Below are 21,180 nucleotides of genomic sequence, written 5' to 3'. Positions count from 1 at the left end.
TATACCATTTAGTACAGCATTTCTCAACCTGTGGGTCGCGGTGATATGAAAGGGGGGGTTGCGATATTAGCCTAAAATTTTACACGTTAACAATAATGAAATCATTTTTTGAGAAAAAAAAATCATTTATTGTAAACGTTTACTTATAAATAAACATGTAAAAAAGTAAGTTAATAAGACGGTTGCGTTTGTTTATCATTTAAAAGTTTCTCCATTCGTGGATCTATGTAAGAAATTACATAAAAGAAGATTATTTTCAAGTGATAAAAGACGATTCTTACACTTAGTTTTTAGCGCTACCATAAAAGACAAACCCTTTTCACAGAGGTAAGACCTGGCAAAATGGTTTAATATTTTCAATGCTTCTACGATTAAATTGCCATATTCTCTTTGATGAGCAATCCATAACATATCAAAATCTTCAGATGTGAATTGTAGTTGTAAGATTTTATCGGCAGACATTTCGATGAGTTGTTTATTAATCCCAACTGATAACTTAGCAGCTACAAAAAGTTTTCACTAAATGAATTCCTTATACCCACTAAATGGATACCCATCTCTTCAAGAAATCATTTTTATCTTCCAGGAAGTACTCCACCAACTAAATTTTTAGCTCATGCAAATGAATCTTCACACTATCAAAACTGTGGTGAATAATAGTGTCTTCTTCATCCAAATTTTTCTAAATATAATCGGAAGTGAGTGGAAACATATCAAATTTTTCCTTTGAAGGCGAATAATTCAGATATCAAGCTTCTTTTGAAAGCATGAACTTTGACTGTCATTAATAAAATGTTTTAAATATGTCCTTTTAAATTCACATTCAAATTGTTTAAATGCAAAAATACACCAGCTAAGAAAGCCAACAGCAACATATACTCATTATTCTGTAAAAAAAACTGAGAATGGCCTTTGTTTATCCTGGAAAAATTTTAATAATTCTTCTTGCAATTCCAATAACCGGGTTAACCCTCCCCGTGTTAACTATCTAACTTCTGTATGGAAAAGAAAAATATTTCTTTTCGCCCATTTCATCACATAGTTTAGCAAACAGCCTATTTTGTAATGGTCAACTTTTAATAAAATTATCCATTTTTACAGCTTTACAAAGAATTTGTTTGAGATTTTCTGGCATAATTTTTTGGCAAGATAATGTCTGTGAAGGAAGCAGTGTGTCCATTCCACCACTAGTATAACCAATTTTTTATTTTTTCAGAAATTCACTGTTCTTTTCTGTTATCGCCTTTGCACCATTACTAAATTTTTCCAATTTTAGTTATAGTTTTTAGTAGCCTCATAAAAAAACACCAAAAAGACATTGTTCTGTTGCGTGACCAGGTATTGATTTGCAAAAAACATATTTTCTTTGGTTGCTCAGTCCATATTGCATTCATATCTCTCAAAACATAAGTGTGAAATGTTTGCCACATCTGTTGATTCATCAAACTGAATACTAGAAAATTCACTTGAACTTACTTGCTGATTATCTGATCACAAACATCAACAGCTATGTCACCAATTTACCTTTACACTGTGTCATTAGAAAGCAGGAGTTTTTCAATTTTTCTTCTTCCACACCTATTAAAACACTGATCAAAAATTACAGCAGGCAATATGAAGTTTTCTGCAATTGTATGAGGTTTGGACATCTTAGCTACTCTTAATGCTACGAGATAACATGCTTCAAGTGTACTTTTATCAATGACTTGATTTACAAATAGAAGCTTGTTCATTTCTCAACAAATGTAATTTTCTTTCAAAAAAATTCCAAGGGTTTGCTTTTCTGATCCGGATGTTTAGTTTCCTCAAATTTTGAATTAATTTTGATGGACTTTTATCGGAGAAGACTTGAAAGTAAAGCCTTGTGACTTTCCATCCAATAAAGTAAAACCATAATTTAAAAAACTATCATTGTAAAAACTTATCTTTTTACCAGTCGATTCACTGGATGTAGATGGTCACTTCATTTTTTCACAAACTTATCCATTTTGCAAAAGAATCTAATTGAAAAAACCAATTTCACCGTTTGACCGCAAACTAAAAATTAAAACTTAAGTTATTATTATTTTCAATGAAAGTATGCTTTTAAAAGCTTAAATAAAGGCAACAGACACATGGTTTACATTCAAAACTAAACTGATTTTTGGCAATCCCTTATGTTTTTTTTATAATGCTGACAGCATGACATGTTCGAACATGACATTCTCACAACAAATATTATGCAAGCAGACCAAGCACGTACACATCAAGTTGGAACCTGTAAATTGCTCATGTTTGTACACTTCATACATGCATGTTCATACCAGTCACTATCAACACAGCTAAATAGTTTTAACTGGGTTTTATTGGTTGTAATGGTGGGCCAAAAAAATATTCATTATTTATTTTTTTTACTTTTTAGGGGTCACGGAGCTAAAAAATTGGAAATTGCTGCTTTAGAATTTAAAAGTAAATAGATTCCTTGGAAGTGTAAATGTTGATTGCTAGGAATCATTGTTACTTCTCTTATTCAACCACAACACTAATAAAATAATGAATAGAAAAAAATAAAAAATATCCACTTATGTGGTTTCATTCATAAAACTGATTTCTTAGTGAGAATTAGCATAGTATGTTCCACTGCAGAATAATATGTTCACAGTATCAGCATAATGAGTTCCATATTTTCTAAGAATTATGGTCATGGAGATATGTTTTTAAAGGCTTAAAAAAAAGTAGTTAGTTGTTTCAGAATTAATTCAGTCATTATGACAACTACAAATAAAAATCTGAAATAATCAAATTATGTGTTTGCGAATTATAATCAGTCATGACAAGACCTTTGGAATTGGAGTTCTAACCAAATCGCTTTTTAGATGTACCTAAGAAAAATTTCACAAATGACTGAAAAATTTTAAATACACTCAACAAACACAAAACTAAAAAGGCTACATGTTTACGATGTGTGTACTCCACATGCAAATCTGACTACCTTTATTCTGATCAGTATATAATAATAGACTATAAATATCACTTCAGAATTGGGTAGGATGCTACTCCATGGATAAAACATAGAAAATGCCCCAGCATGTGCCTGGATGGATTAAGGGAAATCATAGTAAAAACCTTGATCAGTGCAGCATCACAGAATACATAATAATTAAAAGATAAAAAATACATATTAAAATCCATATTAATTATATCAAATATAATCTCATTAAATAATACTAAGGTAATATGAAGATACTAAATTTAAAAAGAAAAGACTACAAAATAATTCACTACTTAAAAACTGTTACTGAAAATTATTTGGCCATATACTTGTGTACATGTTGAACATAAATGATGCAGAAAATTCAAGGTTTTTTAATAAGTATTTTTTTTTTTAAATTCCTCAACAAAATGATGTTTCTGTAAAAGAAGATCATTTAATGATATTTTAAATAGCATATTTAAGTCCCTTTATAGTAAGCCACAGAATTGTGTTTAGACTTTATTCAAGTATGCAAAAACAAGTCTTTTGTCTGGTTTGGTAAAGGTGTGGATATATTACTATTTTTAGATAAGTAATTATTCTTTTTAGTAAGCATTGCACATTCATAGATACAAACGTATAGAAAAAACTTTAATTAATTAAATATCAATCTACATAATTTATAATTATGAGCACCAAACAAAGATTTAACTGCTCATTTTTTGTATCTTGGAAAGTTATTCTGACTTTTTGTTGAAACCCCAAGAGATTTAAATCATTTTGGAACATTGGGCCTAGAAATATACAAAAACTCAATGTACAGCTTTAATGCATTCCAATTATTTACTTTTTTGAGACCCAAACTCCAAAATTTAATAGCAAAAAAATTATATTTATACTTAATATGTATATAAATAAATGTATCAGATTTAAATAAAAAATTTGCAAGAAGTTGAAAACATCAACTAAATCCAGTAGGATCTTACACAGTAAATGATCAACTTTCTTAAAAGTATTCCACGTGCACTCACTATTTAATTAAACTGATTTTTCGTTACTCTTCCTTTGCTATCTGCTTTATTGCAATTACTATTGTACTTTATTTGTTAGTTGATAATGGCATTCTAAAATAAGGGCCGGCCATTATGTACTTACTTATTATTTTAACCATTTTAATGTAGTTTCTTAATAGTGTTAAAAATATTACATTATTTACTAAAATACTAGATCCTCAGACAGGTGCTTACAACCAATCTGTGGAATCAATGTGGACGTCAGGTAAGACAGTAAAATAGATATGAATGCAGTATGCTAATAGAGCTTATGTATTCGTACTTGTGGAGAATGACATAAGTGCCATGACTTTATTCAAGCAAATATCAGGTTGTCTAAAAAGTACTGAGGCTTTGGAGACCAAAATCGAGAATACATTTATTGGTGTTGGAAAATAACATTATGAGACCACATTTTTTCTATGACCTGCTATTTTTCTGGCATGACCATAATCCCTTTGCTATAGAACTTCCATGGTTTCTGGTCAACAAATTGTGACCCATGGTTTTTACAGGCCTCTTTTGAAATTAACAACACCATTCAGGGAATTCTCAGAGACTGAAACAAATGATTGTCTGACAGTGAAAGGTCCTGGATATATGGTGGATGCATTACAATCTCCCAGACAAGTTCTCTCATTTTCTGTCGGATCGTTAAAGATGTATTCGGTCTGGCGTTGTCAGCGTGGTATACACACCCTTTCTGTTGACCGGTTCAGGCCGTTTCTTTTGAATTCCTAGATGCAATCGCGCTAATTGTTGACATTACAGGCCTCAGTCTATCGTTCTCCCTGGCGGCAGTAGCTCGTGATGCTGCCAGGGAGCATCTACTGCTCCTTGCAGTGGGGCGATAGCCATTGAAATTGTAGAACGAAAGCGACTAAACCATCTTTGGGCTGTTGCTTTTGATAACGTACCTTGTCCATAAACAGGGCAAATTTATTCACGGGATTACGTAGTATTTGTGCCTTTATCAAAATAAAATTGTAAACTGTAGCGCAGTTTTGCGAAAAGTTAACTCATATTAACGGCGCAATACCTTACGTCTGAGTATAAGGAAAACTCCCAACACTTTTTGCACATCTACTTGCTTTAACTGCCAACTGTCAAATGACGTTCAGCCTGACCCACTGCGACTCATATACGCTGAGATTTGGGACGCCAATGCTATATCGTGCTCGTGCAAAAGACTCACTACATTTTAGACTATCTATTATAACGATATACTAACTCCTTCTACAGATCTTAGAAACAGAAACAATATTAGATTTGTAATATAAGTTGGGTTAAGTTAGGTAGGTTAAGGTCTCGGGTTCGATTCCCGGTCAGGCATGGGCATTTTCACACGCTACAAAAATTGTCAACCATCTCATCCTCTGAAGTAATACGTAACGGTAGTCCCGGAGGTTAAAAAGAGGCATATTAATATTAGGTTACGCTGAATAGCCAGAAATTTACATCAGAACACTACAAATATGTTGGGGTAAGTAAATTTTCAATAGCACTAAAAAACATTTCTAATAAAAGATTTTAAGAAACGTGAACGTCTATTACATGAGATCCACATTGAGACAACAGGGGAAAGATGCACAAAATTTGTACTCTGCACTCGACAACCGGGAGCATGACATAAGAATGCTGATACCGACGTTGATGAAGCGGCAACTTATTAACGAGATGGTGTCTCGGACAATCACCGTTTCGTTGTTTTATTGCATCGTTGCCGTAAACAGATAAGTAACAGAATTCAGTGGATTGATTCTTTATTAAAAAACTGGAGGAATTGGTCTACATATTTTTTGAACGTTTAAGCCAGTACAAACCGAGTTTCTTCAACATATATATATAATATTGTACATATTTATCTTTTTTATTGTACATATTTATATATATATATATATATATAAAGGTATCAACAAATTCGAGTACTTAGTACCAAACTCGTGCAACTAATAAAGCACAATTGTTTAGGAGACCTAAAAATCATTCAGTTCATTAGTATTTTACATCTGTCTTTCATGAAATATAACTTAATAAAATTGTTCTTATTTTACGAATATACCATAGTTTTTCTGTAATGAAAAAATATTTTATACTGAAACAACTGCAAAAAATCTTTCTACAATGTGAAATACTCTAGTTTGGTCTAGAAGGTTGTGTAACGCCGTATATAAATTCGTTGGTTCATAATCACGTTTTCTTTATCGAACTGGTGTTGCTTTCAATAAGAATATATGAAGATAAGAAGTTATAATCTTCAACTATTGAAACCGTGTACTATCAGAAAAAAAATTCGATTTTTGGCGGTTTGGATGTATCATTCAGCAAAAAAAAAAAAACAAACAAAGCGAATACAGACGAACGAAGAATAAAATTAATCTAATACAACATATACACACTTAATACATAGTTTAATCTATCTGCTTAAGGGTTGTACGAAGGAATTCGCATGAGAGCACAGATTTAAACTAAATAAAACCGGCCAGATTTCTAGCGGCGACCAGAAGATAAAAAGATGTGGACTTAATTTTCTGCCTGAAACGGGAGAAAACCCGTTTTCAGCCGACACGGATGTAAGCGTTTGACGGGTACATATACATATTATAATAACATAATATACTGTAACGGGTAGAAAAGCTCTAGAAGAAGAAAGAGAGAGAAAATAAACTAAAACTTTTCTCTGCTAGAAAATATCTAGCAGAAACGACAAATAAATTCTTTTTAGAAAGAATTTATAGAAAAGTGTACAAGTTGCGAACAATATAAATCATTACTCTTGAACAAACAAAGGAGTTAGTCGGCTAACATTACTATAGGTCAAACCCTTGGCCCGAAGATATATACTGCTGAGAACTAGCGAGTTCAGTACGGTTTGCGATAAATGCGAGGACATAGTGCAAGAACATTCGAAGAGAGAGTGTGGCAACAAATCAGCGAAGAGTGCGACACTATTCCGTTTTACGATAGTGTTATCTGCGAATAAGTGGGAGAAGCTTTTCGGTTAGCTCTTTGTGAACAGAAGACAAAGTGACATTATAGAGCCAGTTTCTTTTTGTAAACATTAAAAGTAAGTAATTCATGCATAAAGTGAATTGTTAATTTTTCGATTATCTTACTGTTATAATTTCTCGTTAATTTTGTATTACTTATTGTAAGGTGTTTAATAAAATCGGAATTGTATTTTGTTATTTGTAACTGACCTATTTTATAAATTATTAGTTATTTAAGAGTAAATAAATTACGTTTGTAACAATTTTTACGTGTGCTATATCTTAATATCCTTGTCCAACTACCAACACGCGACAATATGTTATTATAACACTTTATATCCATCCATTCACCTAGTTGCAATCGGTCAACTAAAACCAGTCTTTATGAAAAGAGCATTGCATTTGTTATACCACTTGAATTTATGTAGCTTGCTGTAAGATGTCGAGAAAGAATCTTAAATAGTGAAATTTATTTGTTTTGCAAAATCCAATGGAATATGGATGACTATTGCGAACACCAAGGTACAATTACACTTAGAAATAAGGGAAATGAATAAGGGTGGCTTCACATCTTTAAATAAACGGTGAAAATTTAAAAACCTGCCTCGCCTATTAATCTATTGTATATTGTTTAAAATTCTTTGAATTCTCCATTTGAAATATGAAAACTTAATACATAAAAGTAAAACATATCAGTTGTAAACAGTAATAACTAAATATTTATTTTACAATTTCTTTTTATTAGTAATCTACACAATATAATTATTGTAAAACATTCCTTCTTACTCATTTGTAAATCCACCAATTTAACAGCAATAAGATAATACGGGGATGGGATGTAATGGTTATCAGGAACTTTCTCCCGGAAGAAGTATTAGAAGAAGGAATCCCACAAATATAAATTTTTGAGTATTTCTTGATATGAACGACGCACAACAATAAACCGAATAAATTTTGGTGCATTCAGCTGAAATGGACTGATTTCTCCTATTTAACAGGAAAAACGAACCACAATACCAATAGAAATCTTTGAAGTATTACAATGATAATATAAAATACATTCTTCCTGAAACCGGAAGAGTATAGCCGATACATCTTTGTCCCATCATTAGTAATATCGGCAGAGAAAATTGCGTTGGCTCTGAAGTATCGTTTAGCAAACGTCCTTTGCCATTTTCGAATGAATCCCTACTTCTTTTACAAACTCAATATGAACACACAGTTGATTGATTAACAGATATTTGGATTCATTCTATTGGATTATAAAATAGTCCAATAAGAAACTGTGTATAAGATATGGTATATTGGTTAATATTAATACCACAGTTTGGTCATAGTTATTCCCTGTTACTTTTTGATATTTTATAACTTTCCTCATTTGCCATGCTTCCAAATATTTATACTGATAATTGAGTGACTCATTATTTAAATGATACGTTTAAACTAGTTATTATGCATTATCAAAATAATTATCACGTATTTTAAAATGAATTTCATTTTCTAAAAACACAATTAGTAATTGCGGCTTTCTGTGTTCAAATGTTAAACGGTTTTGAAATCTTAAATATTATGTTTTTCAGAATGGAAATTATTTCCCAGTCGTAAATTAAAAAAATTAGATGCACCAAGGAATTATGAATGTGTAATATTTATTTAGTTTTGAATAAATTACTTTTACGTGATATGTAGAAATTACTTCTAGAGATATATGTTGATCAGATACAGAATTTTTGAATGTTACTTTGGGCTCATTTATTCAAATATAGTTTATATTTCATTTAATTACTAAAAGTATATGGAGTCAACAATTTTTGTTACGTATATTTAAACACGGGAAAAAAGATAAATAAAAAATAAATAAATATAAGATGTTTTCGGATACTGGTAATTTAAAGAACTTAAAAGTTAAGATCGAGATAATTTTCGCAGGAATTTTTAAGTATTGTAAAATGTTATAAACGTATTCTCTGCGAATAGTTCGAAAACTAAATAATTTAATACAAAATGTCAAAAGATTTTTTTCTTAGAAAATTTTATTACCTTTATTAATAATTATAAATCATTCTAATACGATAAAAATTGAATGAGTCATAGAAGTTTCACACCAGAAGGATTAAGGGTAAAAAAACTAATTTCTTTCCGGATCTATGAATATCGTACTGCTTTTCGCTAAATATTTTCAGATTTGATGAACCGTTTTTGTTCAAACTTATTCATGGCGCATTTATCACGTTAAAATTTTGTATGAATTTTTCAAGAGGGTGGGGAAATTTACGAATTTTTTATTTTTGACTTTTTGCTTAGGTGGTTTCCTAGCAAAAAATATATGTAGTGCTTAGATAGAACATAAACTTTCAGAAAAAAAATTGCAAAACTTTTACCCCATCCCCGAAAACTGTAAACATACAGATTCAGTTTTTTTTTTAGAAAATTTCAGCCATAAGAGTTAAAAGTATGTTACTTTCGTAACATATTTTTAACTCTTAAAAATATGTTAAAGAATGATACAGGTTACCCTCAAGAAAACTGTCTATCATACATCTTCGCAGACCTGTTTTGATCTTTGAGAACTTGATCCAATTCCCAAATTTTGTGATGAATTAAGCAAATAAAGATGTATTGGTACTATAATTACTACGTACACATGATTCAGAATAAAGACATGTCAGCAACATTGTAAAGATAAAAAATTTGCAAAAATATTCACATACCCCCTCCTAGAATTTTATCATTTAATGTCTCCATATTTTACTTTTATCGTTCAAAATCTCAAAATTTTACGTTACTAATGAAATTGTTCGACCCCTTTAATTTATTAATTTAAATTAAAAAATTTAGAAAAAGTACTTGAAAGACACATTTGACTTTTATTTTTAAAATTCGTCGTATAATACGTAAAAAAAAATCTTGAAATCGCACAAGAAATTAATTTTTTAAATACGATTCCACTTTCTCAGGGCAGAGAAAGCCAGCCTTTTTTTTATATTACTCCCACCTTTTTCATTCCTTATAAACTTCCTTTCACAAATGAGCGTCTTTTTATCGTATTTTTTTTTTTTGAACCACCAATTTAAGAATTGTTAAGCTATTAATAATTTATTTTTAATTTCTAACAGACTTTAAAAAAATAAAATTTTTTAAAAGAATTGAATGATAACAATTTTAGTAAGTTCTTGATTTGGATTTTATTATTTATTCATTTTTTAATATTATTTTATTATAGAAATAACTCTGGTTTCTTAGGAAAGATTTTGTAATATACTGTACAATACGTATTACAGCTGGCGAAGCTAGGAATGAGAGCTAAAAATAAAATAATTATTTGATAGAACAAAATGCCAGTATTATATCATACAACTAATAGAAATAAATATTTGTGTAATAAAACATATCAGTTAAGATTTACTTTTTTAAATAGAGTAAATTATTACTGGTAGTAATTGACTAGCAAGACCTCAATGTACTTGGTCAAGGATACTATATGTATATAAGATTAATTTAAGCTACATCAGCGATTATGAATAGAACAGTTTGAACAAATCAATGACCTGTCTTTCTTTAAGGATTATGCTATTTTAACAAACATGTCATGTCTGGCCTGGTAATATATATATATATATATATTAAAAATATATAATATACTAATCTTAATATATATATATATATAATAAGATAATATAATATTAATATAATTAATCCTACAATATTAATCCGATTACAATGAAACTTTGGTGAATTGTTGTGCGCACGCCCGCGAAGGTTTCTGAATTAGTTTGGGCCCGCTAGATGGCGCTGGGGTCGAGATATATTTCGAAAAATTGTATTTATGGTCCGATTTGACTCATATTCAGAATATATATTAGTTACTTGAAACGAGATATTTTTTGCAAAAAATGGATAAAGGGGAAACTGGAAGAAAGCAAAAAAGGGGGAAAAAAGGAAGATGCTTAAAAGGGAAAGATTAAATTTTGTGATGTTCCGCTAATGCTCAGTTTTTTAATGTTTTATCAAACCTTCATTTGTGTTGATTTAATCTATATATATATATATATATATATATATACTCAAATCTAGCAATGGTGAAGCATTGCCGGGTCAGCTAGCTATATTCTAGCTAAATATATATCCTTATATATTTATATATATATATAGAATGATTCACGAAGAATGTAGCACACTTTCTACTGGTAAAAATAAAGAAGAAAGTTCACATAAATATAGGTTGAGAAACGCTTCATTAGCGAGTGTCGTTTGGCGAAAGATTTCGCCCTGATTTCTGCGCCCTCAGTAAATTTAAGCCAGACTTTAATTTTATGGACCCAAAATAAGAAATAAGTTTATCTTTTTATGTAAAATCTCACCTAAAAATTGGAAAAAAATAGGTCCCAGAACTGTATTTCTAGTAGTAGTAGTTTCTAATAAATTGCTTTGTTAATGTAATGTTATTTGACTGTTTTACATTAAAAAAAAATCGATTGTTTATTTTTCTAAAACATTTAATTCTTTTATTTTGTAATATTGAAAATGTTGTTTCTTTTAATACCTAGTTAAATCAAAGCGAAATCTTTCGCCAGCCGATACACGCTCTCTCTCTCTTTTTCCTGTTTAACCTCCGGTAACTACCATTTAGATAATTCTTCAGAGGATGAATGAGGATGATATGTATGAGTGTAAATGAAGTGTAGTCTTGTACATTCTCAGTTCGACCATTCCTGAGATGTGTGGTTAATTGAAACCCAACCACCAAAGAACACCGGTATCCACGATCTAGTATTCAAATCCGTGTAAAAATAACTGGCTTTACTAGGACTTGAACGCTGTAACTCTCGACTTTCCAAATCAGCTGATTTGGGAAGACTCGTTCACCACTAGACCAACCCGATGGGTTCAGCCGATACACGCTAACGAAATGTTTCCAAACCTATGTTTAGATGAAGTTTTTCTTTATTTTCACCGGTAGAATTTGTACTAAAAGTTTGTTTCACTCTCTTCATGAATCACTGTATACTAAAATAAAAAATACCGATCGAATTAAGAACCTCATTTTTAAAAAATGCTTATTTTTTGAATTATGTTTTGAACCGAAAGTTCCGGAAATGAACTGTTAAAATCCCAACCCCGTAGGGGAAGAGACACCCGCCTAGTGACGTTCCGTTCGCCACACCCCCTCCCCGACCCTTGTCCTGTTGGGCTTTAACGGGAGTCGTCTATCCCCCTCAGACTTTTTACATTTCATAGTAATATGCCTGGCCTCGTTGGGATGCCACCGATATAAATGCCTCGGTATACATTTACCGTGCAAATGTATACCGAGGCATTTACATCGGTGATTTATTAACTCAGCTTTTGCCTTCGCTCCGGACATAGGAACACTTTGATCTTAGCCATGAGGCCGAGAAGCGATAGGAACTGTTAACAGCTGGAAAGGCTCTAGAATTTCTTTTTTATGCGCTTAATATTTAATAATAAACATGTAATTTTTTTTTTTACATTAATTTTACAAGCCTGACTAATCGGATAAAGTTCCACTGGTGAGTGATTTTCATATTCCAGGAACTACTTGTAAAATTATATCCTGTACTTGAAAAGAATAACCAATATATCGAGAGAGAATAAAATTATAGAGAATAATTATTAATTATTCTATAATTATTTACAGCATATAAATAAGCAATATATATGACAACCGGCAAACATGAGAGGAATGAACAGCGTTAAAAATTAAATATTAAGCCTACACCTCGATGTGTTGGCCTTCAACAAGGAAAGGCAAGTATGTAAATGCTGCATTTCCCAACGTAAATAAATACGTAAAAGAAAAGGAAGTATTACAAGAGAAACTAAAATAATGGATACCCAAAGGAAGGGCTTAAAAATATATTGTTAGTTAGAAACGTAATTTGAACTAGAACAGGAGGAAACAACCACGCTGTAGCTTACACATTACATTGACATATCGATAAAAAATTCAAATTCCAGGCTTTTTGAAATTATTTTTTTAAAATAAGAAACGAAGTAAATTTTTATTAACTTAGCATTCCTTAGCAAACTTTCACGTTTTAGGATGGAAGAAATTGGGCTTCCAAAAAATAGTGTGGAAGGAACAATAAGAATGAATGGTTTGAAAACTTGATGACGCAACTAAATGAATTGGCAAGAGATGACAGTTTAGACAGAATTATAAAAAAAAAGCTGATAACACATTTGTAAGACTTTCCCGTCACGCGGCTAGAGCCGCGTTCCGGAAAAGTCCTACAACTGTGGGTTGTTTCTGATGCACGGCTTACACATATATAATACACGCAACTTAATTTATAATATTTATCATTTTATCTAAATATATTTTTTCGTTTATTTAATTCAATAATTCTAATTAAAGTGCGTGCGCATACCGTATTTAATTCGCGGGGCGACGGCCGGCACTAACTAAACTAATGTAATTTCACAACTTACGTAGAACAAATTTCGCTTGTATGGTCGGCAGCCTGGTCTAGCCACGAGGCTTACAGCGTCAGATACCGAATCAACCGGGCGATCGAGTTCGAAACTCAACCAGACCGTGTTACTTTTTTACACTTTAAATATTATTCATTTATTTAATTCTACCGCTGCTGTGACGCCACAACATATCAGTCGACTACAACAGTATTTTTTGTGGTGGGGGTGCGATTTTGCAAAGAGCGTTTTTTGCAAATATTGTTATTTTTTAATTGTTAAGAAATGTGCGTTAGAAAAATATGACCTTGGCGAAATCTCGAGATACTAAGGATGACCTAGCTCGCAGCCTCACCCACTTGGCCTTTTAAGTTGAAAATTTAATGACAGTTGAATTTAATGTCCCATATAAGCTGACCAAGTTTGGTCAAAATCAGTCCATTAGTTCTGGTGATATAACGTGATTTAGAACCAAAATCGAACACACGTAAACCTGAAAATTTTCAACCGGTTTTTTGGGTTCCTTTGATGTCAAAACATCAAGATCTGATAAAAAAACATTTTTTTTTTGTCTTCAGTCATTTGACTGGTTTGATGCAGCTCTCCAAGATTCCCTATCTAGTGCTAGTCGTTTCATTTCAGTATACCCTCTACATCCTACATCCCTAACAATTTGAAAAAACATATATGCCCAAATCGGACCGATTACAATACTTTTCCTTCAACAGCTATAAATCTGCTATAGCGCTGAAAGGGAAAGTATTATCGATGTCTACGCTTAAAGAGTAGTGTGTTACTAAGGGACTTTCTTTTTCCGTTCAACTACCGGAACCACCGTAAGGTGGCTTCAGAGGATAAATGAGGATGATATTAATGAATTGTAGTCTTGTACAGACTCAGATCGGTCGTTGCTGAGATGTGTGGTTAATTGAAACCCGGACCACCAAAGAACACGGGTATCCACGATCTAGTAATCAAACCCTTATAACAGTAACTGCCTTTACTAGGATTTGAACCTTAGAAGTCTCGATTTCGAAATCAGCTGATTTACGATGACTAGTTCACCACTAGACCAACCCGGTGGGTTTTATTGCTAAGGACTGAAGAAATTAATTGAAATGCCTTAAAACGTCTTGGTAGTTAAGGATTAGTATATATAAGAAGCTTAAAGAGTTATTATTATCTATGCTAATTTAGTTTACTTAAAATTAAATAACGAAGAAAATCCATTTGCTAGGTTAAAAAAAAAATTGAAATTCTATAATTTTTTAAAAACATGTTATTTACGAAAATCAAAGTTGTTATTTTATTAAAGCTCATCTAAAGGACAAGAAATGTGTCTGTCGTTCATGTTTTTTTTTTATTTTTATAATAATGAAGACAAATTCGAATTTTAATCGAGTGTAATTTATCATTTCCAAGGTAGTATTTTACTGTATGTAATGTCAAAAGTTTTATATTTTCAAGGTTGGGATTTTTCACACTCTATAAAATTCCGTTTCCACATTCCACAAACTTTAAGCTTCTATGACGATATCAATAAGGGGGGGGAGGTGGGGAAAAGGTTAAAATATGTATTTTTATCTTTATTCTAATAAAATTTTAGGTCGACCTTCTAAAAAAATGAGTGCACCAATCACCCGGTACGTATCTAATCTATGTTCTCACAGCAATAAACAATTTGACAAAAAACTTAACTTCATCACTCAAAACTAACGTAGTTTTTAACAAGATAATGAATAATTTATTTAAAAAATTTTGTAGATTCTTAGGTTTGTTTTTGAATTGAAAAAAATCATGTTCTCATTGCGACAAATTACATTACAATTACCTAACTACGGAAGTACTAAACGGTGTTACACAGAAGGCAATTATTAACCGATATATTTATTTCTGTTTACATTAAATTTTCTCATTTAACAAGTAATGTGTTTGTTCATCCGGATTACTGGAGGAAATATCTCGTGGGTGTGGTTGGATTACTTTATCGGCAATAAAGCTATACTTATAACCAAACTCCTCCTCTATGAATCATGAGACCTTGCCGTTGGTGAGGGGGCTTGAGTGCTCAGGGATACAGAGTAGCTGGACCGAAGGTGCAACCATATCGGAGAGGTATCTGTTGAGAGCCAGACTAAGGAATGATTCCTGAAAGAGGGCAGCAGCTCTTTCAGTAGTTGTTAGGGGCGTGAGTCACAATGACTTAAACGGCCGTATCAACATCACTCAGTCCTCTGAGTACTGCGCAGCTGAAAGCAATGGAAAACTACAGCTGCTTTTTTTCCAAGAAAATGTGGCTCTCTGCATTTTCACATAGCAATAATGGAGGCGCCTTCCTTGGTAAAATATTCTGGAGGTAAAATAGTCCCCCGTTCGGATCTCCGGGTGGGAACTACTAAGGAAGGGGTCACCAGAAAATTAAAAAATAACATTCTACGAGTCGGAGCGTGGAATGTTAGAAGCTTAAAAAAGGTTGGTAGGCTAGAAAATTTAAAAAGGGAAATGGGTAGGACAAATGTGGATATAGTAAGAATTAGTGAGGTTCGGTGGGAAGAGGAAGGCGACTTTTGGTCAGGTGATTTTAAAGTAATTAACTCAGCGTCAAATAATGGGCAGGCAGGAGTAGGTTTCGTGATGAACAAGAAGATAGGGAGGAGAGTGGAGTATTTCAAAACGCATAGCGATAGAATCATTGTAATAAGGATAAAATCAAAACCTAAACCGACAACGATTGTTAACGTCTATATGCCTACAAGCGCCCATGATGATGATGAGGTAGAGTGTGTATACGAAGAGATTGATGAAGCAATTAAACACGTAAAAGGAGATGAAAATTTAATAATAGTTGGAGATTGGAATGCAAGCATTGGAGAAGGCAAGGAAGGAAATATAGTGGGTGAATACGGGCTGGGCAAAAGGAATGAAAGAGGGGACCGACTTATAGAGTTTTGCACGAAGTATAATTTAGTAATTGCCAACACCCAATTTAAAAATCATAATAGAAGAATATACACTTGGAAAAAGCCAGGCGATACTGCAAGGTATCAGATAGATTATATCATGTTTAAGCAAAGATTTAGAAATCAACTCGTTGACTGCAAAACTTACCCTGGAGCAGACATTGATAGCGACCATAATTTGGTGATAATGAAATGCAGATTGGGGTTTAAAAACCTGAAGAAAAGGTGTCAGATGAATCGGTGGAATTTAGAGAAGCTTGAGGAAGAGGAGGTAAAGAAGATTTTTGAGGAGGACATCGCAAGAGGTCTGAGTAAAAAAGATAAGGTAGAAAATGTAGAAGAAGAATGGGAGAATGTTAAAAAGGAAATTCTTAAATCAGCAGAAGCAAACTTAGGCGGAATAAAGAGAATTGGTAGAAAACCTTGGGTTTCAGACGATATATTGCAGCTGATGGATGAACGTAGAAAATATAAGAATGCTAGTGATGAAGAAAGTAAAAGGAACTATCAACAATTAAGAAATGCTATAAACAGGAAGTGCAAACTGGTGAACGAAGAGTGGATTAAAGAAAAGTGTTCAGAAGTGGAAAGAGAAATGAACATTGGTAAAATAGACGGAGCATACAGGAAAGTTAAGGAAAATTTTGGGGTACATAAATTAAAATGTAATAATGTGTTAAACAAAGATGGTACACCAATATATAATACGAAAGGTAAAGTCGATAGATGGGTGGAATATATTGAAGAGTTATACGGAGGAAATGAATTAGAAAATGGTGTTATAGAGGAAGAAGAGGAAGTTGAGGAGGATGAAATGGGAGAAACAATACTGAGATCTGAATTTAAGAGAGCATTAAAAGATTTAAATGGCAGAAAGGCTCCTGGAATAGACGGAATACCTGTAGAATTACTGCGCAGTGCAGGTGAGGAAGCGATTGATAGATTATACAAACTGGTGTGTAATATTTATGAAAATAGGGAATTTCCATCAGACTTCAAAAAAAGTGTTATAGTTATGATACCAAAGAAAGCAGGGGCAGATAAATGTGAAGAATACAGAACAATTAGTTTAACTAGTCATGCATCAAAAATCTTAACTAGAATTTTATACAGAAGAATTGAGAGGAGAGTGGAAGAAGTGTTAGGAGAAGACCAATTTGGTTTCAGGAAAAGTATAGGGACAAGGGAAGCAATTTTAGGCCTCAGATTAATAGTAGAAGGAAGATTAAAGAAAAACAAACCCACATACTTGGCGTTTATAGACCTAGAAAAGGCTTTCGATAACGTAGACTGGAATAAAATGTTTTAAAGCATTTTAAAAAAATTAGGGTTCAAATACAGAGATAGAAGAACAATTGCTAACATGTACAGGAACCAAACAGCAACAATAACAATTGAAGAACATAAGAAAGAAGCCCTAATAAGAAAGGGCGTCCGACAAGGATGTTCCCTATCGCCGTTACTTTTTAATCTTTACAAGAAACTAGCAGTTAATAATGTTAAAGAACAATTTAGATTCGGAGTAACAGTACAAGGTGAAAAGATAAAGATGCTACGATTTGCTGATGATATAGTAATTCTAGCCGAGAGTAAAAAGGATTTAGAAGAAACAATGAACGGCATAGATAAAGTCCTACGCAAAAACTATCGCATGAAAATAAACAAGAACAAAACAAAAGTAATGAAATGTAGTAGAAATAACAAAGATGGACAACTGAATGTGAAAATAGGAGGAGAAAAGATTATGGAGGTAGAAGAATTTTGTTATTTGGGAAGTAAAATTACTAAAGATGGACGAAGCAGGAGCGATATAAAATGCCGAATAGCACAAGCTAAACGAGCCTTCAGTAAGAAATATAATTTGTTTACATCAAAAATTAATTTAAATGTCAGGAAAAGATTTTTGAAAGTGTATGTTTGGAGTGTCGCTTTATATGGAAGTGAAACTTGGACAATCGGAGTATCTGAGAAGAAAAGATTAGAAGCTTTTGAAATGCGGTGCTATAGGAGAATGTTAAAAATCAGATGGGTGGATAAAGTGACAAATGAAGAGGTATTGCAGCAAATAGATGAAGAAAGTAGCATTTGGAAAAATATAGTTAAAAGAAGAGACATACTTATAGGCCACATACTAAGGCATCCTGGAATAGTCGCTTTAATATTGGAAGGACAGGTAGAAGGGAAAAATTGTGTAGGCAGGCCACGTTTGGAGTATGTAAAACAAATTGTTGGGGATGTAGGATGTAGAGGGTATACTGAAATGAAACGACTAGCACTAGATAGGGAATCTTGGAGAGCTGCATCAAACCAGTCAAATGACTGAAGACAAAAAAAAAAATAACCAAACTATACAATAATATTAAGTTTATTAGTTATATAAGGAGAGCATGTTAATCGGTTCAATTTTGAATATCCGGATTTTTTTCAAATCTAAAGGTTTCATTACGTCCTCTAACCAAAAAAACACAATTTTATTTATTGAAAAATTCCGGAAAGGATGTATGTATGTTGGCCTGCTTTTTGTTTAATATGTCTATACAGGATGGAAAGATTTGGATAAAATTTGATAATATCATTTCTATATATGGTGCACAGGGATATTAATATCATTTAACTTTGGTCAAAATTGGTCAACAGTGACGGACCTTATGGATTCCGCACCAGAAAAAGTTTACTCATAGGTAGCTAATTTTTTTTTCAGTTTATAATTTAATTCCCCTTGGGTAATTAACTTATTTTCTGATGGTGTTTTTCTTATTCAAACCACATAAAAAACGCAAATAAACCTTTATTCTTTTTTGACGTTTCTGGATTCAGTCACATTCTTGCAGTAATTAGATGGTTCCTTACATGTCATTTTGATTATGTATTTGGGCTGTTTCGTTCAGGGTTGGACAAAGCTCTTATTCTTTTTTCGGCGGTTATCGATTTTCTTGATATCTTCATACTAGATAAATCAATTTCTATGAAATTTTGTACTACTTCTGAATGTAAGTTATCGATGCTATTTAACTTTAATTACAATTTTTTAAGGAGATGGAAGGATAAAATCACCATAAGTCCCGAATCTCAAAATTATACGCAAAAAGTAGAATATTTTTTTACACAATTCTTTAATATACATTTACATGTTTTAATGTCCCACTTAATCTTCTTTTAAATAGAAGTTTTGAAGGCAAAACCCTCGGTAGCCAGAGAGTTTTCCCTCCAATGTTGAAAATCGGCAAAAGTTGCTATGCAACTCATTGATGGCTAGGATAGGAGAAACTAATTATTTTAAAGGCCTGCCATTAATAAAAAGATTTATTAAATGACGTAAAATTTAACGGGAATAAAAATTTAAAAAAAACCAGTTTAAAATATATTTCGGCTATATATTTTTGAAAATATTTTATGTACCAGTATGTTATGACGAGTTTAAAACAGATACTCAACAACAAAAGTCGACGAGAAATGTTTTTTTTTCCTGCATTTTTATAAAAAAAAAAAAATATTGACTATTTGTTCTTAGTTAAATTCTAAATAAAATAATATACAAAAGATATAGGGTTTTTAATCAAATTATGATATTTTAAGCTAAAATCTTTTTCTTCTGTAATAAAAAAAAAAAAAAAACTATTTCTATGACTTTAATGAGATGTAAGTTTACAAGTATGTCATGAAAAATTTTTAAAATGATGTAATCTCACATCAAAGAATATTCATGTTTATATAATTCATTAATCTTTTATTAACTGTCTATAAATAATCTTTAAAAAGTTTTTTTATATATAAGTATTTTGAATCTATATTTCTGAACAACCGGGCCCTTTTTTAAATCCATTTCATTAAATTCGCTAACGGCTGGAATCCTGATAGGTTATTGGTATAATTGTAGTAAAAATTCTCAAAAATTGTAGTTCCGAGTACTATTTTAATGTAATAATTTAGATATTGCAACTAATAATAATAAACTGGCCGGTCAGTTGGATATTTATCAATGCACTTTCAAATTAACCGGTGTCTCAAGTTCAATTCTCACCATGATTTTGGGAATTTTTTTATTTATTATTTTATTATACCTATAAATTTATTTTTCTTTACAGTTAATTGTTCGTAATCGAAATATTAAAATAATATAAATATTTAAAATTCAAGATACGATATTAAGTACAGATTTTTAATCCAAATATATGTTTCCTTAATAAGAATTTTTTTTTTTAATAAAGTTTTAGATATTAATTTGGATTTTAAGAGTATTTTAATTACGAATAAAATTAACACACTATTATTCATCTATACAATGAAAGTTAAAAAACAAAAATTAAAAAAACTGACAGCTTTAACGGGGTCAATCTCTTCATTATTTTCAGACGAATCTGGCGTTGGTCTACAATTGACAGTATTTAACACTTGTAATAAAATAAAAAAAAACATTACTAACAAAGCTTCACTTAACACCATTGTCTCTTTACTATAGTTCACTTATTATAACATATTAAACGTAGAACTAGCTGTTGCTCTTGTATTTATACTAACCCGTACATTGTTGCTTAGACGACTCGATCCTTCCTCTCCGTCACTGTCGCTCATGAATCATGCAAGTATGAACTAAGTTCAATATCCCCTCCCCCATTTTATGATTATCGTCTTGTCTAATTGCCCTCTCCTCTCCAGCGCAATATAAATATGTACTGTATATAGATGGCTGCAATAAAATCATGGAATTGTAAGCAGCAAATCGATAAGACAATAAAGTTTACAATATTTGTCATTTCTTCTTCAAATATATACATGAAGAGAAGCGGTAA

The 21,180-nt window shown here is 31.7% G+C and overlaps 1 protein-coding gene across 1 annotated transcript in view; it reads right to left on the bottom strand.

Moving 5' to 3' along the window:
• Window positions 1-20,954, bottom strand: part of LOC142323830 (stromelysin-2-like) — a 56,004-nt gene extending 35,050 nt beyond the window's left edge. The window contains exon 1 of the mRNA XM_075364094.1: window positions 20,708-20,954. Coding sequence (XP_075220209.1) covers window positions 20,708-20,833 — 126 coding nt within the window. The 5' untranslated portion in view covers window positions 20,834-20,954. The remainder of the gene's footprint in view (window positions 1-20,707) is intronic.
• Window positions 20,955-21,180: the final 226 nt, after the last annotated feature.

This window comes from Lycorma delicatula, chromosome 4, assembly GCF_047948215.1.
Source record: "Lycorma delicatula isolate Av1 chromosome 4, ASM4794821v1, whole genome shotgun sequence".
NCBI lineage: Eukaryota > Metazoa > Arthropoda > Insecta > Hemiptera > Fulgoridae > Lycorma > Lycorma delicatula.
The sequence above is the reverse complement of the archived record's forward strand: the minus strand, read 5'-3'. Positions and strand labels throughout refer to the sequence as shown.